The sequence below is a fragment of the Macrobrachium rosenbergii genome, chromosome 36 (assembly GCF_040412425.1).
Source record: "Macrobrachium rosenbergii isolate ZJJX-2024 chromosome 36, ASM4041242v1, whole genome shotgun sequence".
NCBI lineage: Eukaryota > Metazoa > Arthropoda > Malacostraca > Decapoda > Palaemonidae > Macrobrachium > Macrobrachium rosenbergii.
The window spans coordinates 27,077,605-27,092,484 of record NC_089776.1 but is presented as its reverse complement, the minus strand read 5'-3'; the positions used below and the strand labels follow the sequence as shown (position 1 = coordinate 27,092,484).

The 14,880-nt window shown below is 41.2% G+C and overlaps 1 protein-coding gene across 12 annotated transcripts in view; it reads left to right on the top strand.

Moving 5' to 3' along the window:
- woc (without children) overlaps positions 1–14,880 on the top strand; it is an 88,422-nt gene that overhangs the window by 20,171 nt on the left and 53,371 nt on the right. For all 12 annotated transcript variants that reach the window (XR_010849218.1, XM_067081067.1, XM_067081068.1 and 9 more), the window contains 2 exons: positions 732–946; positions 11,894–12,092. Coding sequence is in view for 11 of the 12 variants with exons in the window: in XM_067081067.1 (XP_066937168.1) it covers positions 732–946; positions 11,894–12,092 (414 nt within the window). In the remaining variant the exon portion in view is untranslated. The remainder of the gene's footprint in view (positions 1–731; positions 947–11,893; positions 12,093–14,880) is intronic.

The window sequence follows — 14,880 nt, the reverse complement described above, 5'->3', positions numbered from 1 at the left end:
TAACAGGGAACCGGGACATGTTAGAAAGCGGTGCAGATCTGTGCCATTTGTCTCCCTCTGTTTGGTCTGGCATCTGCGGAGCCCATGGACTTAAGGGCAGAAACAGAAAGAGGTTGTCTGCTAAGTCGCTCCTAGTATTCTCACTAGTGGGCAAGACTGGTCACCCACACTAAACAATCAGAGTCCTACCGTCGATTTTAAAATTTAAGTTGCCACACGAGTGGAAAGTATAGCCATGTAATTACTTGGTAAGTATAAATGAAACTAAATTTTATTATGAAAATAACATTTTAAGATGTACTGGAAAACACAGTGAGTCACTCAGCAGAAAATAAGAAGTTGAAGAAAAGTAATGAAATGATGAAAAGTATTGGCACACCTCACACAGCAGACAAAAAAAAAAAATGCTGAATCCTAGAGAGCAGCACAGAACTAAACACACTTGAATCACATGAAGGGATGACTACTGATGGAGGCATTTTTTGGTTGGGGTGGGTTGAGTATGTGCAATAAGATCTCTGTCTTACAGGATTAAACACCTTAGAGAAACTGGAGAACCTTTGCACAGAAATAAGGGTGTTTACGATTGTGTTCCTTATGAATAAGCTGTTAGATTAATTTTAATAAAATATTCATTCATCATCACTCTCAGTAAGTGCTGTAGTATTGTGTGTCTCTTAGGGATGAAAACTTATAGTGAATCCTAACTAATGTCTTCCATTCTGTTACAGCATCTCATCTTGAAGAGGTTGCAGGCAAGTGCCACATGTGTAATCAGGCTGTACGGCCAGTATACATTGGTAAATACTGCGTACGGTTTGGTTCTGATATCCATCAGTTTTGTTCAAACCATTGCCTGGAGCGTTATAAAACAAAGATTAAAGTGTGTTGCTACTGCCAGAAGAATGTAGAAAATGTTAATAAAGTGACATCTCCAGCCAATAAGGTAATGTTTAATCCCTTCTCAATCTTATGAAAAGTTTGTATGGACCAAGACAAAATGTATCAGTTACATTTATCTTTTGACCAGTGGTATTAGACTTAATATTATAAGTGTAAATGTATTTCCATTTTTAGACTTAATATTATAAGTGTAAATGTATTTCCATTTTTACTGTTTCCCAAAACTGTTTGCATGCATCCTTTGGATTACAAACTACAATAGATTACAATAGACATATGTGATCATTTGCTGCCATGTTCTTGCTCTCTGCTGATGATTATGCCATTGCAGCTCAATCAGTGTGTTAATGTTTACAATAGTTTAGATCTTAAAAGGTATGTCCTCACAAAAATGTAAAGCTAATGCTGAATCCAGAAGTTGTGGTAGTTCAGAATTACAGTAGCCTCTCAACATATTGTATGCTTGGGGGTCTGGCCTTGTGATAAGTAACAAAAACCCTGTAGTATAGCCTACACTTCAGCATTTTTAAGATTTCTAACCAAACAGTAATTTCAGTAAAGTACAGTTTAAGAGATTTATAAAAAAATTCATCACCTTAAACTTGTAGCCAACTAAAGTATCGGGATGTACTAAGTAATCCCGAAGTCTGATTATTTAACAGTACTTGTGGCTCTAGAGTTACTAAATACTGCAGATTAAGAATTCATTTAATAAATCAACAGATGGTACGTAAGCAAAAATATGTTGGATTGCTTTTTTATGTGCATAAAAAAAATACTCGTAAAGAACCTAAAGTTCATGCCACCCTCTTCAGCCTCCGTAGGGGGTTGGTGCCATCAGTGCACCTTACATGGTGCATTTAGGCAATACTTAGGTTGCTTGCTATGTACCTTTGTTCATATGCTCATTCTTCCATTGTACTTTCCACCCTCTTCTTACAATTGTGTCAGATTGCCACTATGAGGTTTCCTCCTGTTATACCTCCCAAAGTTTTTTACTCTCAGTTTTCCTGACAGAAATCTTTAGGAGGGGGAGTTCAGAAAATATACATTGGTGTTAGGAGGTCATACTCTCCTATGTCCAGGAATGCATACAGGGTTGATTCCTGAGCTTTAACCATTTTTGAAAATAAGCCTCATGGCTTTCTTACTGTGAGCACATTTTTTTATTTCCTTTAAACCCTTTTGCTAGAGAAGGTTGTCTATGCAGCTCGGGGAGATGTACAGGTAGTGCTCGACTTACGATAATTCGCCTTACGATAATTCGATTTTGCAATGGGGTTAGCAATTAATACCAATACGACAATATTTAGAAAATATTTTTGAATTTTGCGTGCGAGCAGGCAGCAGCGTACAATCAGGCAGCGAGAGAGACCAAATTACAATAGACCAACTTCTTTTCCTCTATCTCTTTATCCCATTTTCTAGTTAAAAAAGTAAAAGAGAATGATAAAAGTATTGTTAGTAACGTTATACTCTTGCGTAAATGCGTATAGCCATAAACAACCAAACGAGAAACTGCTGTTTTGTTAATAACAACAGCTGTTTTGCTTGTATTTCAGCCAACGTACAATAGTAAACAATTACTGTAGTTATGTTACAAATGATGTTAAGTAGAATAGGACTGATATATTTTTACATTACACCCTTGTTCGCTATGGAGAAAAGGTCGGCAAGGAAATACACTGCTAAATTTAAGCTGCAAGTTGTAGCTGAAGCTGAGAAAAGAATGGTCAAGCTGCTAATGACTATAAATTATTGTGCATTGGCAACATGGATGAAACTCGACCGCAAATAAAATTGGAGAGAAAAGTATTTTTATCAAAACTACTGGGCATGAAAGAACACCTTTTACTGCTGTTTTCATGGCGATAAAAGATAAATACATAAAGCTCGTATTATATTGAAATCAAGGGAAAGTAGCGAATGGAGTCCTGATTTTTTACACAAAACAAACTTGGCCCCAAAAGCCAACATCATCTATTAACTCCTCATTTAATTGCACTGATAAATCCAAGAGGGTGGCAGGTGTGTCCAAATTGCTGATAAGGGAATAGTGAATAGCCTAACATAATCCTAGGCTACCCCAAAACCCTAGCCAAACTAAAAATAACTTACGAAAATGTACATTTACTTAAGTTTATAGACTCAGAAAGCATAAGAATTATACATTTATGTTTATAGACTCATAAAGCATAAGAATTATACATTTACAGTAAACCCCCCATATTCACGGTCTCACGAATCGCAAACTCACCTATTCGTGGATTTCTCTGTGGAATGTATATACACATTATTTGCGGAAAATTTGCCCATTCACGGTATTTTTCACTGAGAATTATTCACTAATTACTGTATTTTCATATAATTTTCATGACTAAATGCACTTTTTGTGATAAAACTATAAAAAACTCGTGTATAAGCATTTTTAGTGTTTTTTTTGTGTTTGAACTATCAAAATAGGCAGTTCTAACTGTTTTTAGAAGGGTTTTAAGTATTTGTGGATTTTAGCTATTCGCGGGGAGGGAGGGGTACGCATCCCCTGCGAATACGGGCGTTTACTGTTTGTTGCATATTGTAAGAGTTTATAAAGCACAAAACACTTCAAAGTTTGGCAGTAGCAAGCAAAATGTGTCTCACAAGACTCCTCACAATAGGCTAGTCCAGTACAGTGGTTTTATTGACTTATTTAATGCACTCTTCCTCCTTTGACTTCTCTGCCTTAAAGAATAACTCAGACAGGGATAGAAAGGCAAGCAAATCCATAGTAAGTTTGAAGTTTACCTTGCACAATGCATACCTGTATGTATACACACCGACTGAGAAATATGTTTATGTAACTAACTTTTTAATTATAATACTGTAGTGAATTAAATGTAATTAAAAATACTGTACAACAACAGAGAGAGAGAGAGAGAGAGAGAGAGAGAGAGAGAGAGAGAGAGAGAGAGAGAGAGAGGGCACAGTAAAACTGTAGTGTTTCATAACGTGATGCTCGTGTATGTATACACATACACAACTAAAAAATGTACAAACACCACAACATTTCTTTAAATAGATGTCAATTAAAATCCAAAACCACATGTAAATAATGTACTGCGTACAGATTGAATGTAGTCTTACTATGAAGACAATAAAATATTATCAGCAGTGTTTCATATAAGTACTGTACATGTCAATCAAAGTACCGAAATACAAACTGTATTAGATAAGGAATAGTAAATTTTGTGTAGTTTTTGAAGATAACAATGTAAAGAGTAGTGAGGGCCCAGTATGGTTGTGGTGACTTGGGGCATTTTATTCCAAGTCAGAATTGCTTAATTCCATTGGTATGTAATGGAGTAAACTCATGGGGTGTGGAGGTATTAGGCTGAGGCTGCTGCACTTCTTGTAACCACTAGATGATATTCATTACTCCCTTATGGTTTTTTTTGGAGGTTATCAAGTGTAGGTCCTGAGAGCAAGTTTTCTTAGGTCACATCAGTAGCTGTTGGTATTGCTGACTCCTGGAGGTCCTCTACAGCTTACCTTTACCAGAGACAGTGGGCAAAGATTTGTTTTGTACATGCAACTTACCCGTCAGATATATACTTAGCTATAGTCTCCGACGTTCCCGACAGAATTTCAAAACTCGCGGCACACGCACAGGTAGGTCAGGTGATCAACCATACCCGCCGCTGGGTGGCGGGAATAGGAACCATTCCCGTTTTCTAATCAGATTTTCTCTGTCGCTGGTTCCGGCAACATCTGTTGTTGGTTCCTCCTGCTTTGATTTTCGTTTTCTCGCTTGCTGAGGATCTATTTGGCCTGATTTTGGTGACGTATTGGATCTTTGGTTTGGCATACGCTATTGTGGACTGTTTTTTGGATTTGCTTTTGGATTGCTCATTAAGATGTCTGGCGTTAACAGCCTGTGTTCGTGTGTGCTAGGCAAGAATGTAAGGTGAGGTTGCGAAAGCTTGGGTAGACCCTCACACTGTATGTATGAGGTGTAGGGGAATGATTGTTCTTGGACAATAGGTGCAAGGAGTGAGAAATTGTCTGATCAGGAATGGAAGGTTTTGTCTTCTTATCTGAAGAAGCTTGAAAAGGATAGAGTTAGGAAGGCTTCCTCAGAAGCTCAGTAGGTCTCGCTCTGCTGAGCACAATTTAGAAATTAACCCAGTAGACTCTCCTAATCCTTTGGTTTCAGCCCCTTCTCCCTTCATCGAACCTGTGGATTCGTCCTCTGAAATGGCTGCGATGAGCGGAACTTCTTCAGTATGAAATCGCAACTGCGTGCGATGAAGGAAGGTAAGAGTGACAGTGATATGTGCAGTGTCCCCAGTGTAGTGGAGGGGGCGTCTGATCGGCTCGCATTGCTCCTAGGCCTAGACCTCTTCCAAACTCCCAGGACCAGTGGAGGAGGAGGAATGTCGAAATCGCAGGGAGGATGTAGAGCATCCCCAACGATCAGGCGTTCGCCGGCAGATCCTGTTGTTGCGTCCCAGGCTGCCTTGGATCGCCATAGAAAAGGCATCCTGAAAAAGTGTTTTCGTCGTCTGAAGCGTCTTCTCGAGACGTGGTTGGAGTTCGGCTGAGAGTCGCGCCCTTTGAAGAGATCTTGGAAGGCTCTAGAGTAGAGCGTTTGGACTCGAGCCCTGAGCGCTTTCGGAGGATTCTCCTATTGTCAGGAAGAGAGCTCGTAGATCCCCCTCCTCCTCTCCATCAGGGGTGAAGGATTCGGACGAAGAAGATTTTGATCGGCCTCCAGGAGCAGTTATCGGCGCTTGTTGGATCTCTTGCTAAGGACTCCTCTTTCGTAGGAAGGATGACTTTCTTCCTGTCAAGAGTTCCAGGAAGCTCGTCTTCAACTCGTCGCTCTTCTCCTGCCAAGCTTCCTTCTTCCAACAAGTTTTCTTCGTCTCAGACGCTCTTCGCGAACAGGCGCCAGTCTCCCAGCAGGCGCACTTCTTCCAGGCGCTCGTCATCGGAGAGAAGCGCCTCTCCTTCCAGGCGCATTAAGCCTCACTGTACTTCTCCTTTGGGCAGGTTTCGTCGTCTTCCAAGCTCCCTCCTTCCGGCAGACGCCGCTCTCCTACCAAGCGCCCTCGTTTTTAGGGCCTCTCCTGGAAGGCTCTCATCAGTGGACAGGACCCCCTCTCCTGACAGGCGCCCGTCCGGGGTCAGGCGCCATTCTCCTGGTAGGCGCTCTTCGTTGGACAGAGTGCTTCTCCTTCCAGGCTCGCTTCTCCTGATAGGCGCTCTTCTTCTCTTAAGCCTTCCTCTCCGCCTGCTGCTTTGGAGGAAGTTTCAGAAGAGGATTCTCCTAAGGACGCTGGAGTTTCGGATTACAAACGGTTGGCTTCGGTTCTAATTCAGGAGTTTGGAGATTCTCTTTGTCATGCTGCCCCTCCTTCTCCGGGATCTTTGTGGGACAGCACCAAGTCAACTAGAACCTCTTCGTTTGTCAAGATGCCCTACGATTTCGATGAGGAAGGCCTTTAAAGGAGTCGGGAGTGGATGCAATCTAAGAAGGATGCAAGCAAGACGGTTTTCTCTTTCCCTCCTTTGAAACTTGTGGGAAAATCAGGAATGTGGTATGAGACCAAGGAGCCTATGGGGTTGGGGCTCCCACATCTGCTGACTCAGATTTCTCTAATCTGGTTGACTCCTCCAGGAGACTTTCCCTTTCTTCAGCGAAGGCGACTTGGGGAATGAGTGAAATGGATCATCTCCCCTCAAGGGTCTTTTTAGAGTTGTGGAGGTCTTCAACTTTATGGATTGGTCTCTTGGAGCTTTGGCCAACAGGACTCGGGATCCCGAATTCCTGTGTTTGGATGACTTCGTGAGTGTTTTGTCTTGCTTGGACAAAGCAGTGAGGGACGGTTCCATGGGAAGTCGCTGCCTTTTTCGAGCTGCTATTCTGAAGAAGAGGTCAGTATTCAGCTCTTTCCTCACGAAGTCTGTGTCTCCTCTTCAGAGATCCTCTCTTCTGTTTGCTCCTTTTTCTCCTCACCTTTTTCCTCAAAATTTGGTGAAGGAGATTTCTCTCGTTATCTGAAAAGGCTACACAGGACCTTTTGGCCCAGTCATCGAAGAGGGTCAGACCTGCCGTCCCTTCGCCAAGAAGGAAGGCTCCCTTTCAGGAGCCCTTTCGAGGTGGTCCTTGTCCAGATCCTCCTTCAGGAGCAAAGACCAGAGAGAAGAGGAAGGTCTTCCTCCCGTCCTATCAGAAGGACCAAATGAAGAACGCAGTACTCCAGACGACAGTGGGTGCCAGACTGCTACAGTCGCCGAAGGTCTGGGCACAGAGAGGGGCGGACGACTGGTCCCCTCTCCATTTTAAGAAGAGGCTACCTTATCCCCTTCAGGAAAGTCCTCCCTTTAACATCAACTCCCAGGAGTTATCCGCCAGCTACAGGGATCCCATCAAGAACCAGGCTCTTTTTCTAGCAGTGGAACAAATGTTAGAAATGGAAGCAATAGAACAGTTCAAGACCTCCATTCCCCGGGTTTTACAAACCGTCTTTTTCTGGTTCGAAATCCTGGGGGGGTTGGAGACCGGTTCTGGAAGCGCCCTGAATTTCTTCGTAATCAAGACGAAATTCAAAATGGAGACTACCTCTTCGGTTCTTGCAGCTCTTCGTCCAGGGATTGGATGGTCTCCCTGGACCTGCAGGACGCTTACTTCCACATTCCCATTCATCCCTCGTCAAGAAAGTTCCTGAGGTTCGTGATTCGGGAAAAGTTTTTCAATTCAGGTCCCTGTGCTTGGTCTTTCGGACAGCCCCACAAGTGTTCACGGGCATCTTAAGGAATGTGGCACGCTGGCTTCACTTTAGAGGGAGTGAGGATATCAATGTATCTCGACGATTGGCTGATTCGAGCTCAATCAAAGGACAGTTGTCTGGAGTACTTGTCGATCACCTAAATATGACACAGTCCCTTGGACTATTAGTAAACCTTCAGAAATCCCAGGTTGTTCCGCAGCAGAGCATTGTTTACCTGGGGATTCTGATGGATTCTCGGATTTTCTAGCCTTTCCATCCCAAGAGAGAATAGATCGCTGCATAGAAAAGGTGACAGTTTTTCTAAGGAGAAAACATTGTTCAGCGAGGGAGTGGATGAGTCTGCTGGGGACCATTTCCTCGCTGGAACAGTTCGTCTCCTTGGGAAAACTTCATCTGAGACCTCTTCAGTTTTTCCTAAAGGAAAGTTGGGACCAGAAGTCTCAGGACTTAGCAACTTTGTTCCAAATTTCGGACAAGATAAAGAGGATCTCAACTGGTGGTTAGACCCTCGAAAAAATTATGCCAAGGACTGTCTCTTCAGTTACCGGCCCTACCCTAGTGTTGTTCTCAGACGGAGGAGTCGGGATGGGGGGGCAACACTAGGGTCGAGAGAAGTGTCAGGCACCTGGGAGAGAGACCAGGTGAACTGGCACATCAACAAGAAAGAGCTATCAGCAGTTCATTTGGCTCTCATCAAGTTCGAGTTCCTTGTCAGGACAAGTAGTCCAAGTGAACTCAGACAACACTACTGCCCTGGCTTATATAAGGAAACAGGGAGAACACACTCCTTCTCCCTTTACGAAACGGCAAAAACGTTGCTGTTATGGGCTCAGGAGAGGAGGATCAGACTCTCACCAGATTTGTACAGGGAGAGAGGAATGTGAGGGCGACCTTCTCAGCAGGAAGGATCAGGTCCTTCCCACAGAGTGGACTCTCCATTCAGAAGTCTGCGAAAGACTGTGGAACCTGTGGGGAAGGCCGAATATCGACCTTTTGCAACCCACTGGAATGCAAGGCTAGAAAACTACTGCTCTCCGATATCGGACCCGAGAGCAGTTGCAATAGACAGTCTTCTCTAGATTGGACAGGATTAGACGGGTATGCCTTTCCCCATTCAAGATCCTGGGAGAAGTGGTAAGAAAGTTTGCATCATCGGAAGGCGCGAGACTGACACTGGTAGCTCCGTTTTGGCCAGCTCAAGATTGGTTCACAGAGGTACTGGAATGGATAGTAGATTTTCCAAGATCGCTTCCACACAGGAACGATCTTCTCAAACAGCCCCACTTCAACAGATTCCACAAGAATCTCCCGCTCTCAGTCTAACTGCCTTCAGACTATCGAAGGTCTGGTCAGAGCGAAGGGTTTTTCGCACAAAGCTGCAAAGGCTATTGCAAGAGCCAGGAGATCCTCAACCCTTGGCGTCTACCAGTGAAGTGGGAGGTCTTTAGAAGATGGTGCAGGACCAATAAGATATCCTCCTCCAGTACCTCTGTGACAAACATTGCTGATTTCTTTATCTTCCTGAGGGAACATTGCAACCTCGCTGTATCCACAATTAAGGGATACAGGAGTATGTTATCTTCAGTTTTCAGACACAGAGATCTGAATATCTCGGAAAACAGAGACCTTCATGACCTTATAAGGTCTTTTGAAACGTCAAAATTCATGACTTCGAAACCTCCCAGTTGGAATCTAGACATAGTTTTGAAATTCTTAATGTCTAAAAAATTCGAACCTCCTCATCAAGCTTCCTTCAGGGATCTCACCAGGAAGTCACTTTTCCTCTTTGCCCTTGCCTCAGCTAAGAGAATAAGTGAAATACAAGCCTTAGACGGCAAAGTTGGTTTTAAGGAAGGTTCGGCTATATGCTCCTTTAAACCATTCTTTCTAGCGAAGAATGAGAATCCTTCTAAACCAACAAGAACCTTTGAATTAAAAAGGTCTTTCTTCTGTGACGGGACATGAGTTGGAGAGGACTCTATGCCCTGTCAGGAGCCTTAAATTCTACTTAGAAAAGAAGAAATCTCTGGGAGGATCGGTTGAAAGTCTTTGGTGCTCTGTCAGGAATCCTTCACGAGCGATCTCAAAGAATGCGCTGTCCTTTTTATTAGGGCGTCATCAAGGAAGCGCATATCTCATGTGAAGATGAGCACTTTAAGCTCCTTAGAGTGAAAGCACAAGGCAGTGAGAGCCATTGCTACATCCTTGGCTTTTCACAAGACGTTGTCTCTCCAGTCTATTATAGAGGCAACCTATTGGAGGTGTAATTCAACGTTCGCATCTCATTACCACTGAGATATTAGAGTAACGTATGATAAGTGCTTCTCTCTAGGAGCGTGCGTATTCTGTGATTCGTGCTGGGACAGGGAGCTGAATCCAATCCTATTTAGTTTAGTTAATTTAGTTGTTTTTAGGCTTGGTGGTGTGTGTTTTTATGGTTGGTTGAAAGAGGGTGATGGAATTATGCTTTCACTTTCAATTCTTATCACTAACAAGGTTAGGATTGGTCAGGTGGTCGGGATTGGTTGTCATGTTCCTTGTAATTTGTATGGACACCTAGCTCTGTCATGTAAGAGGATAGCCCCATTGATACTGATTCAGGTGTAGGCTCGGTCATGTAAGTGGGTCAGCCCCTTTGACACGATCCGCTATAGGCTCGGCCATGTTAGTGGGTCATCCCCATTGGCACGATCCAGAAGGGCTGTCAGTCACAGGTCACATCCTCGCTGAAGCTCCTGAGGCAAGCAGACTCATAGACAGTATCCATGAAGTCTTCTGCCCAATCAGGTAAGAACCATGGTTTTTGTTTATCCTACAACATATGTTGTTTCCCGTTTTTAGTTATTTTCTGTCTCTTGCCCTCCTCCAAGGGTGCCATTCAGCTAAGTATATATCTGACGGGTAAGTTGCATGTACAAAATGATATTTTTATGATAAAATAAAGTTTTGTACATACTTACCCGCAGATATATACGATTGATGGCCCGCCCAGCCTCCCCTCAGGAGACAGGTGGAAGAGAAAATCTGATTAGAAAACGGAATGGTTCCTATTCCCGCCACCCAGCGGCGGGTATGGTTGATCACCTGACCTACCTGTGCGTGTGCCGCGAGTTTTGAAATTCTGTCGGGGAACGCCGGAGACTATAGCTAAGTATATATCTGCCGGGTAAGTATGTACAAAACTTTATTTTATCATAAAAATATCATTTTACTGGGCAAAGATTTGTTTCTGGGTATTCTAGCTGCTTTCTTCTTTTTCAGAGGAACATTAGGCAGCTATCTCTTTATCTCTGTCTCCTTCAGCAGGATTAGATCTTTGGAATGAATGTAGCATTTTGGTATGTTTTGCCATTTTGGTCATTTTATTCCTAGCTATCAAAACTTCTGAGTTGGGTTTTGACTTTGGTTTTTGCACTGTCTCACCAACCCAGTTATAAACCCTTGTCTGTTGCCTGAGTGCTTTACTTGACCTGAAGACCAGATTGTTTTTATTAGCCCTAACTTCTCTTGTCACTAAGCTGCATGCCTTGGCTGGGTAAGTCCCCCATTCTAGTTGTTGGTCTTCACATAGCCTATTGGTTTCTCCAGTTGGTTGCTAAGACTCAGTCGTTTGGGACACATGACTCAACTGGGGATTACTTTCATATTCTTGCCTCACCATATTCTGATGATTTTTGTGTGTCTTAGTTCTCCCTCCAAAATTGCAGTTCTGGCTGTTTCTAATCAAAGGTTTGGTTCAGTGGAATTATTTTTTGCAAGTCATAACTTGTTTTTCTCACCGACCCAATAATAATATGACATAGTACCCTCCTTCCTTCCCTCCATTCTGTTCTCGGAGAGTGTTAGAAGAATGGATGATTCAGAAAGTGATGAGGGAATGTGCAATGTGGTGTTGGTCTTGCAGGGTCTCCCAAGTTGGTGCTGCTGGAGTCCTCCTGTTTGCACAGAGTTTGAGTTATTTGATTTGTAAAAATATTCTGTTTACATGTGAACTTTAATCATTTTTGCTTTTCCAGGTTTCATTTTTATAATCATTTTTGCTTTTCTTGGTTTCATTCTTGTTGATATACTGTATATTTGTCACATGTATATTGACTTATATGAGGGTTGATTGTAATAGGTAAATTGGCACCAGGGAATTTTTATAACTTATTAATTTACGTGTCAAATGCTGTGTTTATTACTGTTAAGATGGAGTTGTTCATTTCTTTTCTCAGGAATATTGTAGTATCAAGTGTTTAAAACGTGCTCAGCGCAGAGATATGGGTCAACAAAATTATAGTGAGACTCGGTCCTGCACAGTATGTCAGGCTCAAGGTTTGAATCGCTACGAATTTCTTCTGAATGGCGAGTCTCAGCAGCTCTGTTCAGATCCTTGTCTCAATGTATTTAAATATGTCAACAAAGTTAAAGCAGGTAAGAATGATTGAGGACCTGTGTGTACTACTGATTCTGAGTGTCTCTTGAATTTTTACATGTCATTCCTGTAAAGAAAATTTGCAAAGCCTTTTAATCATTTGAGTTAGTATTCAAGTTCCTGTTTTGTAGTAAACTGAATCTCTCACAGTAATCGACACATATTTGAATGATGCAGAAGTAGAGTCACTCAAATTTTCAAGTCATGCTTGCTGTGCACTGGGAAATTTGACTTTGATTATTAGATATATACAGTATATGTTTCAGACTGGATGCAAAACATCTTATGTAAGTACATTGTGTAAGTATGAAATAAAAGCAAAGCAATATTATACAAAGTTTAAGGACAAGAGAAAAGAAAGAAGTAAAGCTGTGGAAATAATGAAGTAATGTCTTCAGTGATGTAGTCTTGACATAAGGCATTCTAGACAATCTGGCTGTTTTTGTTCAAATCAAAGGGAAAAATAAAAATTGACTTGACATCCATTCATGCATTTTAATGTAGGTCAGCAACAAATGTTCAAATGCCACTAAAAATAGAAATAATTGAAAAATTTTCCAAATCATATAAAACCAAATGTTAAAATGTAATATAATACACTAATATGATTTAAAATATAAAATAATTTTGAAGCTTGAAAATTTTTTAAATGTTGTCTTACTCGTATTTACATGACGATTGGCTGTATGTTGTTCCAACGTTCAGTCATCAGTTGTAAAAATACAAAAACCAGTTGGAAAGTGCTAAATTACATGAAAGTAATGTTGAAATAAAGAACATTATATCCCTTACATTAATGCATACACAATAAAACCGTTGAAAATAATAAAATTGTAAAATTTTTTGTCATAGTACAGGATGATCAAGTTCTAGCATTGGGCTGCATGGTGGCATTAATTCATAGCAGGAAATTCAAATATGCTTGCATGCCTATTGCAACATTTTCAATGTCTTATTTGCATTGAATGCATTTCATGAATTAGTGCCATGGCTTCAAAGAAAGTATGTAGTGCTTGTACCAGTAGCTAGAATGGAAAATAAGGTGTCTAAAATAAAAGCCCCACAAAAATGGTGAAAGCATTGCCGCTACCATAGCTCGTTCTCTCGTCGGGCCCATCGACACCCATTAGTTTGGTAATGTGCAATATACAGTGCTACATACAGCACATGTAACATTCTTTTGGTTTTCCTCTACATTCTGTATAATTAATACACATAAATTTAATGCATTAAAAGAGAACAAAACTTTTAACCATTGCACGATTTTTTGTACAGTGTACATGTACAGTATAGAGATGTAATGGGGTACATATAGAGTTTATATAGGGTGTCTACATCATTCTATAAAGTTTGTTTTTTTTTTTACTTAAGCTGCATATCTTGGAACGAATTTATGACTTAGTGTGAGAGATTACTCTATATTTCACACAGAATTGTGCAAAACAGTGAATAATACTAATTACAAGAAAAGGAATGAAATCATTAAAGCCGCAACAAATAATGGGGACCTGGACTTTGGATGAGGTTGTGGCTTAAGCACAATAAAGAGTACTCATTTTCACTGCCATGTTACTTTGAATAACATTGTACATTGAGAACTGATAATCTCTGGAAAGTAGCAGCTGTAGAGATTTAGGAACATGCAGCCTCCTATTCCGGACACTAACTTCTTATATTGCATTTTGCAAATATCCAGGTGAATGAAGAGAGTCCTTTTTATTTTTACTGTTATTCAGCAGATGAAACCAATTCATATGGAACAAGCCCACGGGGGCCATTGACTTGAAATTCAACCTTCCAAAGAATATGGTGTTCATTAGGAAGAAATAAGACTAGGTGAAGAGAAATACAGAAAGAGATCTTACTTATTGAAAAAAAAAAATAAATTAATAAAGTAATAAATAGACAAAAATATATTAAAATGCAAGAATAATATTGCATCTTTGCTTGAACTTTTAAAGTTCCAGTTGCACGACATCCTCTGGGAGGCTGTCCCACAGTACAACAGTGTGAGGAATAAAGGAACTTGGGAACCGAGAAGTTCGACAGCGAGGCACGTTTACTACATATTGGTTCCGCTGTACAGCAAATCTGGTTGCTCTTGGCGGGAAAAGGGGAACAGGGATCAATTATGAATGTGAAAGATCTCTGTTAAAATACAACTTATGAAAAAGTGACAAATGAGGCCATCCATCTAGGGTCCAAATCATAATGGCTAATATGGACAGTCCCCATGTCACGACGGACACCCATTCCTACGGCTTGTTGTAGGTCAAAATTTGGTGTAAGTTGGATCAGTAAGTAATTGTTGGCATAACGACGGGTTTTTGGGTTTATGTCGGAATCATGGTAACATCGGGTTGATGCAATGTCGGTTTTTTGGGTATATGTCGGAACTGCGCTAACGTCGTGTTTTCTGTGTTATGTTGGAACTTCATCACAACTTCGGGTTTTCGGTGTTATGGTGGAACCATGTTGCAAAGTTGGTTTTTTGGTGTTATGTCAGAACCGGATTTTTTATTAATATTTTTGAATAGCGTCGTAAGATCGGAATAGCTTAGGCGGAGACCGTTGTAAATGAGGATGCCTGTATCAGGGAACAGAAACTTACCACCAAGAACCACTCTGTCTAGAAGAGATAAATCTCTGGCAGAAGGAGACATACACACTGGAGAACTGTATTCTAGTAAAGGAAGGACAAATGACATAAAATGGGTTACATTGATTTTATCACTCATAAATATATGAGGTCTTATGAATAATACCTAACTTTCATGCGGCATTTGC